This window comes from Archocentrus centrarchus, chromosome 11 (assembly GCF_007364275.1).
Source record: "Archocentrus centrarchus isolate MPI-CPG fArcCen1 chromosome 11, fArcCen1, whole genome shotgun sequence".
NCBI classification, from domain to species: domain Eukaryota; kingdom Metazoa; phylum Chordata; class Actinopteri; order Cichliformes; family Cichlidae; genus Archocentrus; species Archocentrus centrarchus.
In genome coordinates, this window is record NC_044356.1 from 31376900 (window position 1) to 31397130 (window position 20231).

General features: G+C 43.5%; 1 pseudogene and 4 gene segments (V, D, J or C); 3 read left to right on the forward strand and 2 right to left on the reverse strand.

Moving 5' to 3' along the window:
• Positions 1-5030: 5030 nt before the first annotated feature.
• LOC115787732 (Ig kappa-b4 chain C region-like) lies at positions 5031-7077 on the reverse strand. The segment is given in 3 exon segments: positions 5031-5504; positions 6443-6564; positions 7070-7077. Coding segments are annotated over 3 exon segments (456 nt in total).
• A 2741-nt stretch (positions 7078-9818) lies between these two features.
• Positions 9819-10475, forward strand: LOC115787821 (immunoglobulin kappa variable 2D-40-like; annotated as a pseudogene).
• Positions 10476-12268: 1793 nt separating this feature from the next.
• On the forward strand, positions 12269-12751 carry LOC115787733 (Ig kappa chain V region 3381-like). The segment is given in 2 exon segments: positions 12269-12321; positions 12429-12751. Coding segments are annotated over 2 exon segments (375 nt in total).
• A 3307-nt stretch (positions 12752-16058) lies between these two features.
• LOC115787819 (Ig kappa-b4 chain C region-like) lies at positions 16059-17693 on the reverse strand. The segment is given in 2 exon segments: positions 16059-16485; positions 17523-17693. Coding segments are annotated over 2 exon segments (465 nt in total).
• A 1213-nt stretch (positions 17694-18906) lies between these two features.
• On the forward strand, positions 18907-19392 carry LOC115787734 (Ig kappa chain V region 3381-like). The segment is given in 2 exon segments: positions 18907-18962; positions 19070-19392. Coding segments are annotated over 2 exon segments (375 nt in total).
• Positions 19393-20231: the final 839 nt, after the last annotated feature.

Genomic DNA, 20231 nt, shown 5'->3' on the forward strand with positions numbered 1-20231 from the left:
AGTCAGCTGTAGCTCCAGCTCCTCCTCAGTCGCAGTGTTCCCAGTCAGCTGTAGCTCCAGCTCCTCCTCAGTCGCAGTCTCAGACCCCTCAGTTAGCTCCAGCTCCCTCTGCTCACCCTGCTCCCGCTCCCTTGGCTCCAGCTCCCCCTGCACCCGTACCTGTTCCGCGGGTGGGGGCAGCCACGGACGGGCTGACCTCTGCACCCGTACCTGTTCCGCGGGTGGGGGCAGCCACGGACGGGCTGACCTCTGCACCCGTTCCTGTTCCGCGGGTGGGGGCAACCAGGTCCAAGCCTTCGCATCGGTTTTCTGTGTTAGCTGCAGCAGCAGGGTCTCAGTCAGCTCTAGCTCCAGTCGCTCTCCCTCGCCTTCAGTCAGCTCCAGTAACTCTTCCTCGGTCCCCAGTGTCAGCTGTTTCAGTGCCCTCTCAGTCAGTTCCCTCAGCCCCTGTCTTAGTTCCTTCGGTTTTGGTCCCAGTTCCCTCAGCTCCTGCTCCTTCTGTAGCTCCAGTAGTGTCAGCTCCCTCTCAGGCCCCAGTGTCAGCGAGCTCTCGGTCTGTCTCCACGCAGCCAGATCTCCCTAGCTCTCGGTCTGTCTCCACGCAGCCAGATCTCCCTAGCTCTCGGTCTGTCTCCACGCAGCCAGATCTCCCTAGCTCTCGGTCTGTTTCCACGCAGCCAGATCTCCCTAGCTCTCGGTCTGTTTCCACGCAGCCAGATCTCCCTAGCTCTCGGTCTGTTTCCACGCAGCCAGATCTCCCTAGCTCTCGGTCTGTTTCCACGCAGCCAGATCTCCCTAGCTCTCGGTCTGTTTCCACGCAGCCAGATCTCCCTAGCTCTCGGTCTGTTTCCACGCAGCCAGATCTCCCTAGCTCTCGGTCTGTTTCCACGCAGCCAGATCTCCCTAGCTCACAGCCCGCTCTCTCTGGCTCCCGGCCTGCTTCCACGCAGCCAGTCGTCTCCCGGCCTGCTTCCACGCAGCCAGTCGTCTCCCGGCCTGCTTCCACGCAGCCAGTCGTCTCCCGGCCTGCTTCCACGCAGCCAGTCGTCTCCCGGCCTGCTTCCACGCAGCCAGTCGTCTCCCGGCCTGCTTCCACGCAGCCAGTCGTCTCCCGGCCTGCTTCCACGCAGCCAGTCGTCTCCCGGCCTGCTTCCACGCAGCCAGTCGTCTCCCGGCCTGCTTCCACGCAGCCAGTCGTCTCCCGGCCTGCTTCCACGCAGCCAGTCGTCTCCCGGCCTGCTTCCACGCAGCCAGTCGTCTCCCGGCCTGCTTCCACGCAGCCAGTCGTCTCCCGGCCTGCTTCCACGCAGTCCCCTGCACCTCTGCTATTCCTCGAGCAGCCCCTGCTGCTCAATAAAGCAGCAGTGTGCCCTGTTCCGCGGTCCCAGCCTACGCATCCGGTGCCTCACTATGTAGGCCCCGTTCAGCCCATGGGCTCAGCTCACTCCAAGCCGATGGGGGTCTCCGCTCAGTCCGAGCCAGGGGGTCCCGCTCAGTCCGAGCGCTCCGCGCCAGAGGGTCCCGCTCAGTCCGAGCCGATGGGGGTCTCCGCTCAGTCCGAGCCAGGGGGTCCCGCTCAGTCCGAGCGCTCCGCGCCAGAGGGTCCCGCTCAGTCCGAGCCGATGGGGGTCTCCGCTCAGTCCGAGCGCTCCGCGCACGAGGGTCCCGCTCAGTCCGAGCCGATGGGGGTCTCCGCTCAGTCCGAGCGCTCCGAGCCAGGGGGTCCCGCTCAGTCCGAGCCGATGGGGGGCTCCGCTCAGTCCGAGCGCTCCACGTCACCCGAGGGTTCCCCACCAGAGCCCGGGGTCGCCCTTCTCCGCCGCCGCATGCCCCGCGGTCGGCCTCCAGTGTCTGCTCCCCGTCGCCGCCGCCGCACGCCCCGCGGTCGGCCTCCGGTGACCCCTCCTCGTCGCCGCCACCGCTGGGAGCGCGGTCGGCCTCCAGTGACTCCCCCTCGTCGTCGCCGCCGCCGCTGGGAGCGCGGTCGGCCTCCTGTGACTCCCCCTCGTCCTCGTCGCCGCCGCCGCTGGGAGCGCGGTCGGCCTCCAGTGATTCCTTCTCGTCCTCGTCGCCGCCGCCGCTGGGAGCGCGGTCGGCCTCCAGTGATTCCTTCTCGTCCTCGTCGCCGCCGCCGCTGGGAGCGCGGTCGGCCTCCAGTGATTCCTTCTCGTCCTCGTCGCCGCCGCCGCAGGGAGCGCGGTCGGCCTCCCTCGTTGGGATTTTGCTTTGTGGCCCCTTGGCCTCTGCGGCCTCCTGAACTGTGTGTTTTTTGTTTTTGGATTTCCCACTGACTCCCCTGAACTGTGGACTGTTTTTTCCCCTGCTGTTTTTTGTTTTGTCATAGCTCCTGGACTGTTCCTTGTTTCGGCCCCCTGTTTTGGACATTGGAGCTCTCCGGCCTTGTGCCGTCGCGTTTTTTTTGATACGGTTGTTTTTTTTTTTTTTGCTTCTCGTCCCCGTGTTTTGTTCTTGTTTGGACTGTGTTGCCTCTGCTCTGCCTCATTTTGATGCCCCCTGTTGGACTGTCTCCGGCCTTGTGCCGTCGCCTTTTGTTCTGGTCCTGTGTTTTTGTTTTCTTCCTGTACGGGTTTGATTTGTTTTGTTCACGCCCTGTGATTTCTGTTTTGCTCCCTGTCTTTGTTTTTGTTTCGGGCCCTCCCTCCTGGTCCCCCGCCTCCCGCCCTTGTCTGGTTTTGTTTTCTGGTTTTGGCCGTCGGGAGCCGGCCTTTAAGGGGGGGGTACTGTCACGTCCTGGGCCGTTTGCCCAGCGTTTTGTGTTTAGTTTATTTCCTGAGCTTCTCCTCCCAGTATGTTTGTCTTGTGTTTCCTAGTGTTGTGATATGTCTGCGTCTCTGTCCTGAGTCTGTGCCTGTTCCCCGTGTTTAGTCAGTATGTTCCTTGGTTTATCACTTCCTGTTTATTTTGACAGTCTGGTTTTCCTGTGCTTTGTGTTCAGCTTTGCTTCCCCTGTGTAATTAGTTTCATTTGCCTCACCTGTGGTTCCCTGCTGTTTCCTCTTGCCCTGATTACCCAGTGTGTATTTAAGCCCTCAGTTTCCATGTGTTCCTTGTCGCGTCGTTGATGTTTTGTGCCCGCATGTTCCTGTGTTCCCTGTGCCTGCCCTTCGTCTCCCTGTGCCTCCCTTCCAAGGTTTTTGTATTTGTGTTTCCCCGTTGAAATAAATCCCCTTTTTAGTTATGTTTGCTTCTGGAGTCCTTCATGTGAGTCCTTCCTCGTCCGTTTCCTCCCCGGCCATGACAGAATGTGTTGCCACAATTACTTTTTCTCTTTGGCTCCCTCCCGGCTGTAGTCCCTAACACCACCTTTAAACTGCTGGACAGGCTCATATCTAGATTCATCTGGCAAAATAAACGCCCGAGAGTGAGACTTAATATTCTTTGTTCGTCTACAGTCTTAGGTGGCCTAGCCCTCCCACATTTTAAGAGCTATTATTGGGCGGCGCAGCTTAGGGCTCTGGTTTCCTGGATTAGGCTGGATACAGATACAAAATGGTTACAGGTGGAGCAAGGCTCTGTAGCAAATATATCCATAGCAGATTTACCCTTTTTAAATAGAAAACAATGGCAGAAACTAAAAATACAAAATGAATGGATAATGTTTACTCTAGGGGTGTGGGAAAAGGTTAGGAAGAAATTAGGGTTGCCACTTTCTTTATCTCGAGCATCTAGAATAACTGGCTTAATTGATTTTGCACCTATCAAATTTGATGGGGGATTTGGTAAATGGGCAGACAAAGGCCTGATTAAAATAAATCAATCATCTGCAGAGACAACATTAAAATCATTTTCCCAGCTTCAAGCCGAATACAATATTGTTAATAGTGACCTCTTCAGATTCTTCCAAATAAGGCATTATCTCCAAAACCATGAGGAACTAGACAAAGTAAAAAGGACGACAGATTTTGAGCAATTTTGGATTGATGCAGTAGAGGAGAAAAAAGACTTTAAAAAGATTATTTCAGTTCTGTATGAGAAATTATGCATTAATCAAGATGAGAGAACTCTTGATGTAAAGAATAAATGGGAACTGGAACTTAATGTTTTAATCAATGATGCTGACTGGGAAGATTCTTGGAGTAAATGGCATAAATGTCTTAATAGGCCAAACTGGAGAGAGTTTAGCTGGAAACTGAGAATGAGATTCTTTAAAACCCCAATTGTAATAGCCAGTTATGATAATAATGCAACTGCCTTCTGCTGGCGGAAGTGTGGACAAATAGGAGACTTCTCCCACATATTTTGGGAGTGCCCTATGATAAAACTCTACTGGGAGGGAGTGAAAGAAGAAATAGGGAAAATATTAAACCTCAATACAGCCATGGAAGTCTACCGTATAGTTCTGGATGATAAAAACCTTGCTGCTGGAGATAGCGATACCATATATATGTTACAAGCCCTTGTGTTATTGCTCATAAGGTTATTACTGCAAACTGGCTTAGACCACATCCACCGACTGTGGAACAATGATTCAGAGGTTAAACACTGTCAACTTAATGGAGGACATAACAGCAACTCTGAGACTACGGAAGGACACTTATATGAGAAGATGGTCTTCAGTTATTTCCTACCTGGAACAGAGGACTTGAACTTTTGTGATATTGGATTTAAAAAAAAATCTTTGTAAAAGCTGTTTCTCTGAAAATGTTGCAATGTTGATATGTGTGTGGACCATGTCAAGGATTTGTTCTAATAAAAGTTCCAAAAAAAAAAAAATCACGTTAGTAATAGATATTTTATTAAGTTAAGGTTAGTAGATACACACACACACACACACACACACACACACACCTTCATGGAAATTTAAATAAACAGAAATAACTGGTACAATCATCCTTTCATTTTTTCATCTTTTCTCTGAATGCTCATCTTCTTAATGCTCCTTTCAGCCTGTGTTATGTTGTTCAACCAGTGTAACATAAAGACTTCATGTTGGACTAAACGCTTGTAAATATATTCATCAGGTGTGTGCAGATTTGTAAATTCTGAGTAAAGTTAAATGCCTGATTCAAATTTACTTTGCAAAACATCTTTATTATCTGAAAACACAAATGTTGTTGTTGTGAGAAAGAAACTGTTTTAGTCTTTATTTGTTATAATAGAAGATAGACAGTTACAGAGTGCAGACTGAGCAGTAAAAACAACATCAGACTGAGGCAGGTCAGGACTGGGAACACTGGTCTCTCCTGAGTGGCTCTGAGACCAGAGTCTGGCAGCCCTGGGTGGCCTCACAGGTCACAGAGCCCACCTTCCCCCACTGGTCTGCAGGGAGCCTCAGGGTGCTGCTCCAGCTGTAGAGGCCGTCCTTGTGCAGCACCACAGGGCTCCTGCTCTCCTCCCAGCTGATGCTGCCGCTGCCGTCCACCTTCCAGGACAGCCTCCAGTCTGAGGGGAAGCCCTTGTTGGCCAGACATGTGATTGTGGCATTGCCCTGCTGCAGCTCCTCACTGGAGGGGGGCAGCACTGTCAGGATGGGACGAGTATCACCTAGGAGACACCAATCAGCTTAGAGCACAGGAACCACAACTTGATGTTCTCCTTGAAGAAGTTTCTGCCAGATGTTTTTCTGCTCCATCACTCACTCACTCACACATTGTTTCACTTCCTTTAAGAAAGCTCTCATGCACATCAGCACAGAGAGAATCATCACAGTTTGACCTGAAATATGTTCAAACTAGCAAAATGTACAAAAACAAGTTTAAAATCATCAAACTCATACATGACCTCACATCACTGTTCAGTGGAAACAAGTATAGAAAATATATTCAGCAATATGAAATGTTGTTCATGTGTATCTAAGTTCACATAAATTTAAACAAAATTTTAAAAAATATTTGAGAGACTAAAAATATTATCTTATCTTTGTATTTTCTACAAATAAAGATTATTTTTATCAAGATTAAATTTTAATTTGACCAAAATTCAGACAAAATGTTTTGACAGAGCTGATCTGAATTACCCTCCATGACAAAAGAGCATGATGAAAAATATCAGCAACAATTTGTTTGTGAAATTATGTTTCTCTCATTCACAAGTCAGAAAAGAAATATATAAATTAATAAAATGAAACAATTTGATAGGAAAACAGAATAAACTTCTAACTTGATGTCTGCTTCCTCTGCAGACTGCACAGAGACACGGCTCTCTGACTCTGACTGACTGAACTAAACCTGCAAACCCTCAAGATTCAGCCATTAAAATCATAAATAAAAAATTTAATCTCTGGATTATTCTAATGTTTCAAAATAATTAAAATCTATTTCTAATATCCATTTCTAATCCAGATTGTTTCATTGGGAATGCAGTACATATTCTTAAATTTACAAAAATTATACTTATGTTTTTTGCTATTACCAGCAGACAAGTAAAATATAATTAAGATTAAAAAAAAATACTTAAATAAAACACTTTTAAATGTGACTTACTTCCAACTTCCAGTCTGGTTCCTCCACCAAACGTCCACCACAGTGATACAAACTCATTGAGCCGCCGTACAAAAACCTCTGACTGCACAGAGACACGGCTCTCTGACTCTGAGACAAACAAACTCACCAGAATAACTTACTAAGTTACTAAGGTTATATACACGATCAGGCATGATATTATGACCATGTGCCAAATATTGTGTTGGTCCTCCTTTGCTGCCAAAGCAGCCCTGACCCTGAAGGTGTGCTGTGGTATCTACACCAAGATCTTAGCAACAGATCCTTTAAGTCCTGGAAGTTGCGAGATTTCCAGCACATCCCACAGATGGATGATTGGATCGAGATCTGGGGAATTTGGAGGCCGAGTCAACACCTCAAACTTGTTGTTCTGTTCCTCAAACCATTTTTTGCTTTGTGGCAGGAAACATTATCCTGCTGAAAGAGACCACAGCCATGAGGGAATACAGTTTCCATCAAAGGGTGAACATGGTCTACAACCATGCTTAGGTAGGTGGTACGTGTCAAAGTAACATCCATGTAGATCATCACACTGGCTCTGCCAGCTTACCTTCTTCCCACAGTGCATCCTGATGCCAGGTGTTCCCCAGGTAAGCGACACACACATACCTGGCCATCAATGTGATATGAACAAAAATGTGATTCTTCAGATCCAGCCACCTTCTTCCATTGCTCTGTGGTCCAGTTCTGATGCTCACAGGCTCATTGTTGGTGCTTTCAGTGGATGATGGGGTCAGCATGGGTACCCTGCTGCTCTGTGGTCATGCAGCCCTATACACAACAAACTGTGATGCACTTTGTATTCTGACATCTTTCTGTCAGATGTAGGATTAACTTCTTATGCAGTCTGAGCTGCAGTAGCTCATCTGTTGGATTGGAGCACACACGCCAGCCTTTGCTCTTGGATCAGTGAGCCTTGGCCGCCATACCTGTCGCTGGTTCAGCACTGTTCCTTAGACCACCTCTGATAGATACTGACCACTGCAGACCAGGAACACCCCACAAGAGCTGCAGGTTTGGAGATGCTCTGATCCAGTCATCAAGCCATCACAATCTGGTCCGTGTCAAAGTTGCTCAAATCCTTACACACACGTGGACAGTCTTAGGTGCAACTTGGCAGTGTCGGATGGACTGAAACATGATGTCCCAGAGGAATTCTATTGGATTTAGGTCACGCAAGCATGGGAGCAGTCAGTGGTATCAATTTTGGAAAGGAAGGCAGTTTGGTATGAATTTAAATCTGTTTTTAATCCATTACACCAGTTTATACATCATGAGACAAATTAGACAAATTATTTCTGATTCAGGGGGAGGGCAGCACGGTGGCGCAGTGGATAGCACTGCTGCCTCACAGTCAGAACACCATCTAGAAGGCCTGGGTTTGATTCCTCCTTGGCCCAGACTTCTCCCTCTCTCTCTCTGTGTGGAGTTTGCATGTTCTCCCCGTGCTTGCGCGGTTTTCCTCCTGGTGCTCTGATTTCCTCCCACACTCCAAAGACATGCAGTTAGTGGGGTTAGGTTAATTGGCTGCTCTAAATTGCCCATAGGTGTGAATGAGAGCATGAATGTGAGTGTGAAAGGTTTTCTGTCTCTCTGTGTTGGCCCTGTGACAGGCTGGCGACCTGTTCAGGGTGTACCCTGCCTCTCATCCTATGACAGCTGGAATAGGCTCCAGCCCCCCCGCGGCCCTGAACAGGATAAGAGGAAGCGAATGGATGGATGGATATTTCTGATTGAAATGACGCCTGTTAATTCACACTGTGATAACTGTACATGGACCCCTGTGTGAGTCAGTGAGAGCATTTCCATAGAGAGCCACTTTGCATCAGCAGCACCATGCTCCAGTGCTCTGGGAGACTTTATAGTCCTGAGAGTTGAACACTGGATGACTGACAGCTGTCCTTCATCACAACAGAAGCCACAGAAATCGTCCTCATCAAAAACATGACTTTGATCTGCATCCTCATCTGGACTCTCCTCTGCTGTTGCTTCACAGGTAAAGTCCAGAGAATCAAACTCCTCTCCTCTATCAACATCTGTCCCTCTGAAATGAAGCTGACAAAACCATCAAGCTGCTTTATGTTTGTGTCTCTGTATCCTCAGAGTCCAGAGGACAGATCACAGTGACTCAGCCTGGAGCAGTGAGCTCTGCTGTGGGAGGATCTGTGAACATCAACTGTAGGACCAGTCAGAATGTTTATGCATCTGGCAGCTCTCACTATTTAGCCTGGTACCAACAGAAAGATGGAGGAGTTCCTAAACTTTTAATAAAGTATGGTAATCAGCGATATTCAGGGATTCCAGCTCGTTTTACAGGCAGTGGATCAAACTCTGACTTCACTCTGACCATCAGTGGAGTCCAGGCTGAAGATGCAGCAGTTTATTACTGTCAGAGTTTGCACTATCCTAACAGTCAGTGGGTGTTCACACAGTGAAAAACAGTCGTACAAAAACCTCCCTCAGTCAGACTGAACAGAAACTGAACTGACTGCTGCAGCTGGAAGCTACTGCAGAGACTGATACAGTTCACTGAGGACACATACACACACACACACACACACACACACACACAGGTCATTTTTAGTCAGTATGCATCTGAATACTTTGTCCGTTGCAGCTTCACAACATCCATTCAGTATCATTATAAGCTCAGACAAAGTGTGAGTGTAACAGTTAATAATCTTTATAACCTTTGACCTCAACCTTTAATTCTTCACATACATTGTAAGAGCATCAATTCCCATGTTATGTAAAGACAACAATCATAAGATAAGATATAAAAATGAATAAAAGGTAAAAATATAAAGTCCTAGACACTGATATTTACATGAGGGCATCTTATTGCAGTTTTGTTAATGAGTTTATGGTTCAGTGCAACTCAAACAGAACAGAATAGAATAATTTACATTTTACATAACATCCAGTTTGGAGCTCATAGCTGAGCAGATGGAAAGCTTGTGGACTAAAACTCTTCTTCAGCCTTTCAGTCTCAGTCCTCAGGCAGCAGTAATGCCGACCTGATGGGAGCAGGGAGTGTCTGGACTGTTTAAGGATCTTCTTAGCTCTGAACCTGCAATGCTTGATGTAAATGTCCTGCAGGTTGTGGAGGGAAGTTCAGTATGTGTATTAAATGTAGTAGAATAACATGAATAAACTGACATTCTTTTACTGGTGAGAATCAATATTTTTCTCCACTAGATGTCATGAATGATTAAATTGTGTGCTCACTGTTCACTGCATGTTATACTGAGGACAGCTGCAGCTGACTGACTCTGTGTGTTTGCATATGTGTCCTGCCTCTCTGCTCCCAGCTGTTAAGAGGCCAGTGTTGATCAGAGGCTGTCCAGGCCTTTCACAGCCACTCACACAGCAGCAGCAGCAGCACAATGATGATGTCACTGACTCTCCTGCTGGCCACCCTGGGGCTCCTTGTTCAGGGTGAGACTCTCTGAGAGAAAACTTTGCTTCAGGATGCAGCCAGGTTCACCACAATGATGCTCTGATGGAGAAACACTGAAACCAGCAGCATTGACCTTCTTCCATCTGTTCTCCATGTTAAAGAAATGATCCTCTTCTGTTTGGATGTTGATCATCTTTCTCCAAGCTGGATTGGTCTCAATAACTCTTCTCCTCTTTCTCATGTTTCCAGGTTCATCAGGAGAAATCATCCTGACTCAGACTCCTGAAGCTCAGTCTGTTGTTCCAGGACAGACTGTCTCTATCAGGTGTAAATCCAGCACACTGATAGGTGATGACATAGACTGGTACCTTCAGAAATCTGGAGAAGCTCCTAAACTTCTGATCTATGATACTACAATCCGTCAGTCTGGAGTTCCAGATCGTTTCAGCAGTTCAGACCGACTTCACTCTGATCATCAGTGGAGTTCAGGCTGAAGATGCAGGAGTTTATTACTGTCAGCAGCACAACAGCTACCCGTTCACACAGTGAAAACCCGTCGTACAAAAACCTCAGACAGCTGGAGAGGAACTGATCTGACAGCTGCAGTCACACAAAAAGCATCAAGTTATAATCTGTTTATTTCTAAATGCATACAAATATTTTTTTCTATATTTAATGATACTCATTCTATTGTTTTGTTGATTGTTTTACATATTTTTAAAATATAAAACTTTTAACTTGATTTAAAAGCAAAAACTATCCGTCTGAAATTAGAGTAATATAAAGGTCAAAATCATTTTACATAATTTTTTTTCCTCTTACATCAAATTAGACCAATAATATTTTTATTTCAGTTTTATCTTTTTCATGCAGTTTATCAGTTTAACCCACTGACAACATTTTGTCCTGTTTTGCTTCTGGCTTCTTCTTGAGTTTTGATTATTGAGATTTTTAAATATTTGTTTTTATTTTCAAGGTCAGTTCAATGCTAACTTCCTTCATGAGATTTGCCCTGCATTACTATGAAATACTGTCTCTACAAAATTAAATTATATTATTTTGTTTAGTAATTTAATACAGAATAATTTAGTTTAAATCCAAATATAGAGCATTTTTAATTTTCACAAAGTCATCAGCAGTAACTTTTATCTGCAGTTTGCACTTTGCATCAAAGTTACACATTCATACACAATAACATGAACATTAAAATGACCTGTGATTACAGACTAAATTATTCCTTTTTCAGTATTTATTTAACTAATGTGATCTTCTTAATGTAAAGTAAAATACAATAAATATTAATAAATATATGATAGATATTAATTTGACAGGGTCAATGACTCTCTTGGGCTGACTCGTCCTTCTCTCTCTCTCTCTCTCCTGTTGTTGTGAGTGTGTTTTTGTGTGAGTGTGTATTTGTGTGAGTGTGTTTTTGTGTTCCAGTAGTGGAGTGTGTCTGAGGTCTCCATCCTGCTGATCACACACTTGAAGGAAAAGAACAAACTGCTGTCTAACCTGTTACAGAAAATTCCTGTTCTTAACCTGATTACTGTGCTCTGCACCTGTGTTCAGGTTACCACCCAGACTGACATCATCATTTGAAAATCTTGAACACATCAGCTGGATGAAAGTAAGTGAACACATTATGATGAAGCTACAGAGTGAGGCTGTTAAAGAGTGGAGACTGAGAGCAGGAGTGGAAAACTGGGATCAGATTGAATCAGGTCAGGACTGGGAACATCGGTTTCTCCAGAGTGTGGGAGCCCTGAGTGGCTTCACAGGTCACAGAGCCCACCTTCCCCCAGTGGTCTGTAGGGAGCCTCAGTGTGCTGCTCCAGCTGTAGAGGCCGTCCTTCTGATTTTCATGTGGATTGTGATATTTTCCTAAATGAAAGTTGAAAATTCACATTTAAAAAAATGTTTGTATGAGTGTAGATGAAGCCAAAGATGCAAGAACAAGAAAATACACTGAAACTACACATTCATATGCTTAAAGCTGTCTCTGTACATAATATGAAACCTATTTACAATCAATTATCTCATAAATTATCAGTTGATCAAAGAAAAGCAAAATATTTATTAAGAAATGCAGATGAAATTATTCATTCAGAAAGAACTCAACAAAATGTATTTTGAACATTTGAATTCTGATGAAAATGAATGATTCAGTTACCTTAGTTTTTTTTTAAGTAGATTCAATTTATCCTGGTTTACAGTGTTGATAAACAGCATCATCATATTGATCCCTGTGTGACTCAGTGAGAGCATTTCCATAGAGAGCCACTTTGCATCAGCAGCACCATGCTCCAGTGCTCTGGGAGACTTTATAGTCCTGAGAGTTGAACACTGGATGACTGACAGCTGTCCTTCATCACAACAGAAGCCACAGAAATCGTCCTCATCAAAAACATGACTTTGATCTGCGTCCTCATCTGGACTCTCCTCTGCTGCTGCTTCACAGGTAAAGTCCAGAGAATCAAACTCCTCTCCTCTATCAACATCTGTCCCTCTGAAATGAAGCTGACAAAACCATCAAGCTGCTTTATGTTTGTGTCTCTGTATCCTCAGAGTCCAGAGGACAATACACAGTGACTCAGCCTGGAGCAGTGAGCTCTGCTGTGGGAGGATCTGTGACCATCAACTGTAGGACCAGTCAGAATGTTCATAACAACAACCATTTAGCCTGGTACCAACAGAAAGATGGAGGAGTTCCTAAACTGCTCATTTACCATGTTAGCACTCGAGCATCAGGGATTCCAGCTCGTTTTACAGGCAGTGGATCAAACTCTGACTTCACTCTGACCATCAGTGGAGTCCAGGCTGAAGATGCAGCAGTTTATTACTGTCAGAGTTGGCACTATCCTAACAGTCAGTGGGGGGGCACACAGTGAAAAACAGTCGTACAAAAACCTCCCTCAGTCAGACTGAACAGAAAGTGAACTGACTGCTGCAGCTGGAAGCTACTGCAGAGACTGATACAGTTCACTGAGGACACACACACACACACACACACACACATTTTGTGAACACTAAACCCTCCACCAGGTAGTTTAAGCATGACCACACTTAGGTTTGCTTTATGAATGAACTCAAAGTTGGTTCCAGGCTAAAAAATTGTTGAACAGTTAAATGACTTAGAGGCAGAAATTTTCTTTCTACAGGACACACACACTCACCTCTCCACGTTCGCCCACATGTACAACAACTCCAAACAGAGGAGTCGTCAAATTGATTGCTAGAAAGATAAAGTTCAACACTTAGAACATAAAGGATAAGTGGAAGAGACTGGATTGGATGGATGGATGGATGGATGAATGGATGGATGGATGAAAGGATGGATGGATGGATGGATGGATGGATGGATGGATGGATGGATGGATGGATGGATGGATGGATGGATGGATAGATGGATGGATGGATGGATGGATGGATGGATGGATGGATAGATGAATGGATGGATGGAGGGATGGATGGATGGATGGATGGATGGATGGATGGGAGATGTAATACATTACATATCATTACATAAAAAGCAAGATTTCATTCATTATTTCAAAAAGGAGTGGACAACACATATTCCCATGTGTTCTTGTGAAGGCAGTAATGTGGGGAAATTAGAGGTCATCCAGGCCTTTATGTCTTTAAGATGTGTGCCATCTGGCTTCATGGATAGATAAAGCTGGGTATCATCTGCATAACAATGAAAATGTATGCAATGCTTTCTAATAATACTGCCTTAGGGAAGCATGTATAATGTAAATAAAACTGTGAGGATGTAAAACTACTGATGAGATGTAGATATATATAATAGACAGTCCAGAGAAGTTTTCAGCTTTTCATATGAGTTCATTATAGAAAATAAAACTCAGGGTTTTATTGTGGTTCACATACTTTTTAAATTAACTGACTTTAAATACCAGATCCAGTCTAAATGAAAACAAATTAATTCCAATAAAATAAAGTTATAAAGGTATTTACTGTGGATAAAATGTCAAATTAATCAAATTAAATGCTAAAAAATGACATTTATGCGATTTTGACTGCTGTTAAATATTAAAACAGGTCAAGTTTGACCCAAACACCTGTTTATGATTACCATGTGATCATATGTAATATGAAAAAAAAATCAGGCAGTCTGACCCTGTGACAGACTCATTTTATTAATGTATATAAATGTATACTGAAACAGTTATATATTACCCACTGATTCAGATGATTCTTTTGAACATGATGTTATTACAGTGAGGAAAATGTGATGGTGGTAATTCTCCTGACAGACAGCAGGGGGCAGACTGCGGACCCTATTTTTCTTTTAGGAAGATTTTTATGAAGAGATGGATCGAAACATGATGTCTCAGAGGAGCTCTATTGGATTTTGGTCAGGCAAGCATGGGGGCAGTCAGTGGTATCAATTTTGGAAAAGAATGCAGTTTGTATGAAAATGATTTAAATCTGTTTTTAATCCACTACACCAGTTTGTACACCACAATACAAATTAGAGAAATTATTTCTGATGTAAACTGTAAACTGTCATTAAGCACACTAAACTTTCCAAAGTACCCCTTTAACCACTTGTCATCAGTGCTGTACACTCAAACAAAGGGATTCAGATGCAGTCATGGAGGAGCGTGGAGTTCAAATTCACAGTAAACTTTATTTACAGGTGACTCAAAAGAACTGACATAAAAATCAGCAGCCAGTCTAACCGCGAAATTTGAGCTTCTTAGTTTGCAAAGTGTGAACACGATTGATGAGAACCAAACCTATGCCAAACTAAACAGAGTCACTCATAAATATAAATGTACATTTATAAAAGGGCTACCACTGAATGCATGAATAACTCTGAAGCTGACTAATACTCCCAGACTGGTGGTGTGAGGAGGCATGGGGGAGAAGAGAGATCCTCGGGTCAGTTCTGACGAAAAATGGAGAAGGGGATTATTTTGTGTTTGTCACTCTGAGGTGAGAGCGGTGTGGGGGAAGGCAGACTGGCTCAAACTAGTGATGACGGTGCGACTCTGAAGCTTCGATATGGAACAAACAGCCCAACCCCAGCCCCTCCACAAAAGCAGGGACACAGCAGCACTGACATCACACCACTAGTCAATATGTATCTGATTACTTCATCCATTGCAGCTTCACAACATCCATTCAATATAATCTTTGTATCTACAGACAAGCTGTGAGAATGTGTGACAATCAATCCACTTCATGACCTTTGACCTTACCTCGTGCTTCTTCACAGACATCTTAAGTACATCCAGTTTGTGAAGACAAGAATCAATCACAAGAATTTTAAAGTTTCGGCCTGTAGATCCCAGAAAGTCCCATGTAAGAGTATGTAGATGTATTAGATGTAGTAAATTAACATGTTTTTACTGGTGGAAATCAAATGATGTCATGAATGATTTGATTATTCAGTGTTTGTTGAGGGTCAAACAGCATGACATGTTCAGAGGCCAGTGCTGATCAGAGGCTCTTCAGGCCTTTCAGAGCCAATCACACACCAGCAGCACAATGATGATGTCACTGACTCTATCAGCTCTCGGCTGTAGTCAACAACATATTATTAAACATTTGATTTCTCAGTATGAAATTTTATATGTTACAATACTTACTTTTGCTCATGCTGTGTTTTTCTTTGTTTTGTTTAAATATGTAAAATATTCTTTATTTTAAATTTCAGTCTCCTTTATGTTACATTTCTTGGCTGATGTAATATTTTTACATGTCTGCTGATTTCAAAGTTGTTTCAATGTTACCTTCATTCATGACTTTTGACCTGCATTACTGCTGCCTGCTGTGCATCTGTACAAAGTCTGATGTATTCATTTATGGATGGATCATACATAATATACATAAGCAGAGTTTTATAGGATTTCTCTTATTTCTGGTTAATCGGTTCATGTTAAATTATTTTTGATTTCAAACCCAAAAAATCTTCAGTGTTTAGTTTTTAAAATCCTCGTACTCAGAGCAAAATGCAAGACAGGAATATGAATTAAAATTAAACAGATATGAGAACACCGTCAACAGTTCTAAAATCATGAAAAACAAAACATGTCAATCTGTTTTTGTTCTAAAATGTAATTTTCCCTTTGAGGTCATTTTCTGATTAATGATAGTACTGCAAGAAATACAAAGATGTGTGTAAGAAAGATATTTATTATTTGAAAAACCTTAAAACATCAACTCTACGAAAAGCAACAAACACAACAAGGATGAAGAGAGAGTGAGATTGTTAAAGAGCACAGAATGAAAGCAGGAGCTTTAAACCAGCATCAGACTGAGTCACATCAGGACTGGGAACACTGGTCTCTCCTCAGTGTCTCTGAGACCAGAGCCTGGGAGCCCTGGGTGGCCTCACAGGTCACAGAGCCCACCTTCCCCCACTGGTCTGCAGTGAGTGTCAGGGTGCTGCTCCAGCTGTAGCGGCCGTCATTGTGCAGCACTGCGGGAGTCCTGCTCTCCTCCCCTCTGATGCTGCCACTGCTGCCGTCCAACTTCCAGGACAGCCTCCAGTCTGAGGGGAAGCCCTTGTTGGCCAGACACATGAGCGTGGCCTTCCCCTGCTGCAGCTCCTCACTGGAGGGACCCAGCACCTTCAGGGCGGGGCGCACATCACCTAGGAGACACCAATCAGCTTAGAGCACAGGAACCACAACTTGATGTTCTCCTTGAAGAAGTTTCTGCCAGATGTTTTTCTGCTCCATCAGTCACTCACTCACACATTGTTTCACTTCCTTTAAGAAAGCTCTCATGCACATCAGCACAGAGAGAATCATCACAGTTTGACAAACATTTAAACAACCAGAGAGCTTCACAGGCAGCAAAAATAACACACATTAAAAACAAAACACATTTATCTGCAATTAAAGGCCTGAGAGTAGAAATGAGTCTTGAGCAAAGACTTAAAGGTAGAAACTGTTCGGGCAGCTCTAATATGAAATGGTAAGGCATTCCAGAGACTCGGGGCAACGACTGGAAAAGCTCGGTCAGCTCTATGTTTAAGTCTAAATCTTGGAATATTGAGGATGATCTGATTAGCAGACCTCAGCGCTCTGACAGGAGTGAGAACATGAAAAAGGTGCCAGCACATTTCAGAGCTTAAAAACCATCAATAAAATCTTCAAATGAATCCTAATATTGACAGCAAGCCAGTGAAGAGAAGCTAAAACTGGAGTAATATGCTCACTGACTGAAGGAATGAGTGGAAACAAGAACAACTACTCATCAGCATCAAATGTTCTTCATAGAGGTTTCAAATGTTACTGAACAGTTCACATAATTCCAAACTAACTTTGAAACATCTGACACGATAAAAACATCAGAGTTTAAACTTCAAACTTCACAGTTTCAGTGAAACAAAGCAAACATGACGAGTCTGACAACAAATGATTATTATAGAAAGAAAGAAAGAAAGAAAGAAAGAAAGAAAGAAAGAAAGAAAGAAAGAAAGAAAGAAAGAAAGAAAGAAAGAAAGAAAGAAAGAAAGAAAGAAAGTTTTGAATCTACATTTCCAAAGCTGACTTTGTTTCTCAGAGCAAAAATGTTTCTAAAATAATGAATCATGAACATGAAAAGTTTCCTACATGCTGAATATTAAAGGAAACGAAAGGAATGAAAAGAAAAAGAAATCAAAGAGTTCTAAGACTGACTTACTTCCAACATCCAGTCTGGTTCCTCCACCAAACGTGAACCACAGTGATACAAACTCACTGAGCCGCCGTACAAAAACCTCTGACTGCACAGAGACACGGCTCTCTGACTCTGAGACAAACAAACTCAACAAAATCATTCACTGTTTGTACAGTTTTGTCAGCTGATGTGAAAGCTGAAAATATTACAGTGAAGAATATATAGATTTGGAATGTGTGACTTTGGACTTTTGTTGTTTTGGGCCTTTCTTCTGATATCAAACACTCACAATAACACAGTGGCACCAATTCATAGAATGTTCACTGGATTTAAAAGGTATCCATGTAAATTAAGACCTGCTTGATTCCCCAAAATCATTTTAGAATATTAATAATAATAAAATATCTACATTTATTTTCAGAGTCCACAGGTTAATTGTAATATATCTCCCACTGAGTTTATATTAATTTCTTTAACAGCTGTCCTTTTGCTACATTACTTATCAATTCTGAATATACTGTATTTTTTTAATGGTCTCTCTTATTGTAATTATGTGTTTGAATTCAAACAACTTAATATCATCAGGTTTTGCACCAACCAAAAATCTAGTTTATACCAGTTTTAACAGGACTGATGATATTGGATTGATGATATATCAGGCAGCGCGGTGGTGCGGTGGTTAGCACTGCTGCCTCACAGCTAGAATAACTTCTAGAAGTTCTGGGTTTGACCTTGGCTGTGTGTCTCCCTGTGCCTGCGTGGGTTTCCTCCCACAATTACATGCAATAACTGGGGTTAGGTTAATTGGTCGCTCTAAATTGCCCACAGGTGTGAATGGTTGTCTGTCTCTCTGTGTTAGCCCTGCAACAGGCTGGCAACCTGTACAGGGTGTACCCTGTCTCTCACCCTGTCAGCTGGTATAGACTCCAACTATAACAGATACGTTTTGTCAATTAGAACATACAGTTTAGTTCAATTGGTAATGGAGCAGTGCTTACTTAACAAGCTGATTGAAATAAATGGGTGGTGAGTAATTCCTTAAACTAAGTATCTTCAATTTAACTTAGATCTTTCGCTCCATTCCAAAATTGTCTCAAGTACATTGAACATAGTCCACTGCACTTATTCAACTGATGCTTCATTACTTCAAAAATTTAAGGCAACCAGTTACCTTAGTTTTTTTTTTTTTTAAGTAGATTCAACTTATCCGGGTTTACAGTTTTGATAATCAGCATCTTCATATTGATCCCTGTGTGAGTCAGTGAGAGCATTTCCATAGAGAGCCACTTTGCATCAGCAGCACCATGCTCCAGTGCTCTGGGAGACTTTATAGTCCTGACAGTTGAACACTGGATGACTGACAGATGTCCTTCATCACAACAGAAGCCACAGAAATCGTCCTCATCAAAAACATGACTTTGATCTGCGTCCTCATCTGGACTCTCCTCTGCTGCTGCTTCACAGGTAAAGTCCAGAGAATCAAACTCCTCTCCTCTATCAACATCTGTCCCTCTGAAATGAAGCTGACAAAACCATCAAGCTGCTTTATGTTTGTGTCTCTGTATCCTCAGAGTCCAGAGGACAGATCACAGTGACTCAGCCTGGAGCAGTGAGCTCTGCTGTGGGAGGATCTGTGACCATCAAGTGTAGGACCAGTCAGAATGTTCATGGCTCCAACTATTTATCCTGGTACCAACAGAAAGATGGAGGAGTTCCTAAACGTCTCATTTACGGTGCTAGCACTCGAGCATCAGGGATTCCAGCTCGTTTTACAGGCAGTGGATCAAACTCTGACTTCACTCTGACCATCAGTGGAGTCCAGGCTGAAGATGCAGCAGTTTATTACTGTCAGAGTGAACACAGTATCAACAGTCAGTATGTCTTCACACAGTGAAAAACAGTCGTACAAAAACCTCCCTCAGTCACACTGAACAGAAAGTGAACTGACTGCTGCAGCTGGAAGCTACTGCAGAGACTGATACAGTTCACTGAGGACACACACACACACACACACACACACACACACACACACACACACACAGTGGTTGTTTCAAGTAGCAAGTTGTATCTCACAAATAGAATTTTGTAGAATAAAATGATTTAATACAAAGCAAATAACAAAGACATTAATGTCTGTCTTCATCTCCTATGTCACACAACTGTACATAGACTCATGTATTGCTGTGGCAGGCAGGTCTTGGATCCCAACACCAGACTCAAGAAAGGGATTCAACTTAAACTCCAGCTTTATTGCTGGAAACACAGGACTTACAGATAATCAACAAAACAGACTAGCAATCTCACTTAATCAGAACTACACAAAAACAGGACAACACACAGCAGGAGAGAAGCTAAGACCTCGAATTTCCTGCTTCTAAATTCAGACAAAACTGAAATTCTTGTAATCGGCTTCACAAATCTTAGAAACATAGTGTCAAACCAGATACTTAATCTGGATGGCATTACTTTGGCCTCCAGTAACACTGTGAGAAATCTTGGAGTCATTTTTGACCAGGATATGTCCTTCAATGCACATATTAAACAAATATGTAGGACCGCTTTTTTGCATTTGCACAATATTTCTAAAATTAGAAACATCCTTTCTCAGAGTGATGCTGAAAAGCTAATTCATGCATTTATTACTTCTAGGCTGGACTATTGTAATCCATTATTATCAGGCTGTCCTAAAAGCTCCCTGAAAAGCCTTCAGCTGATCCAAAATGCTGCAGCTAG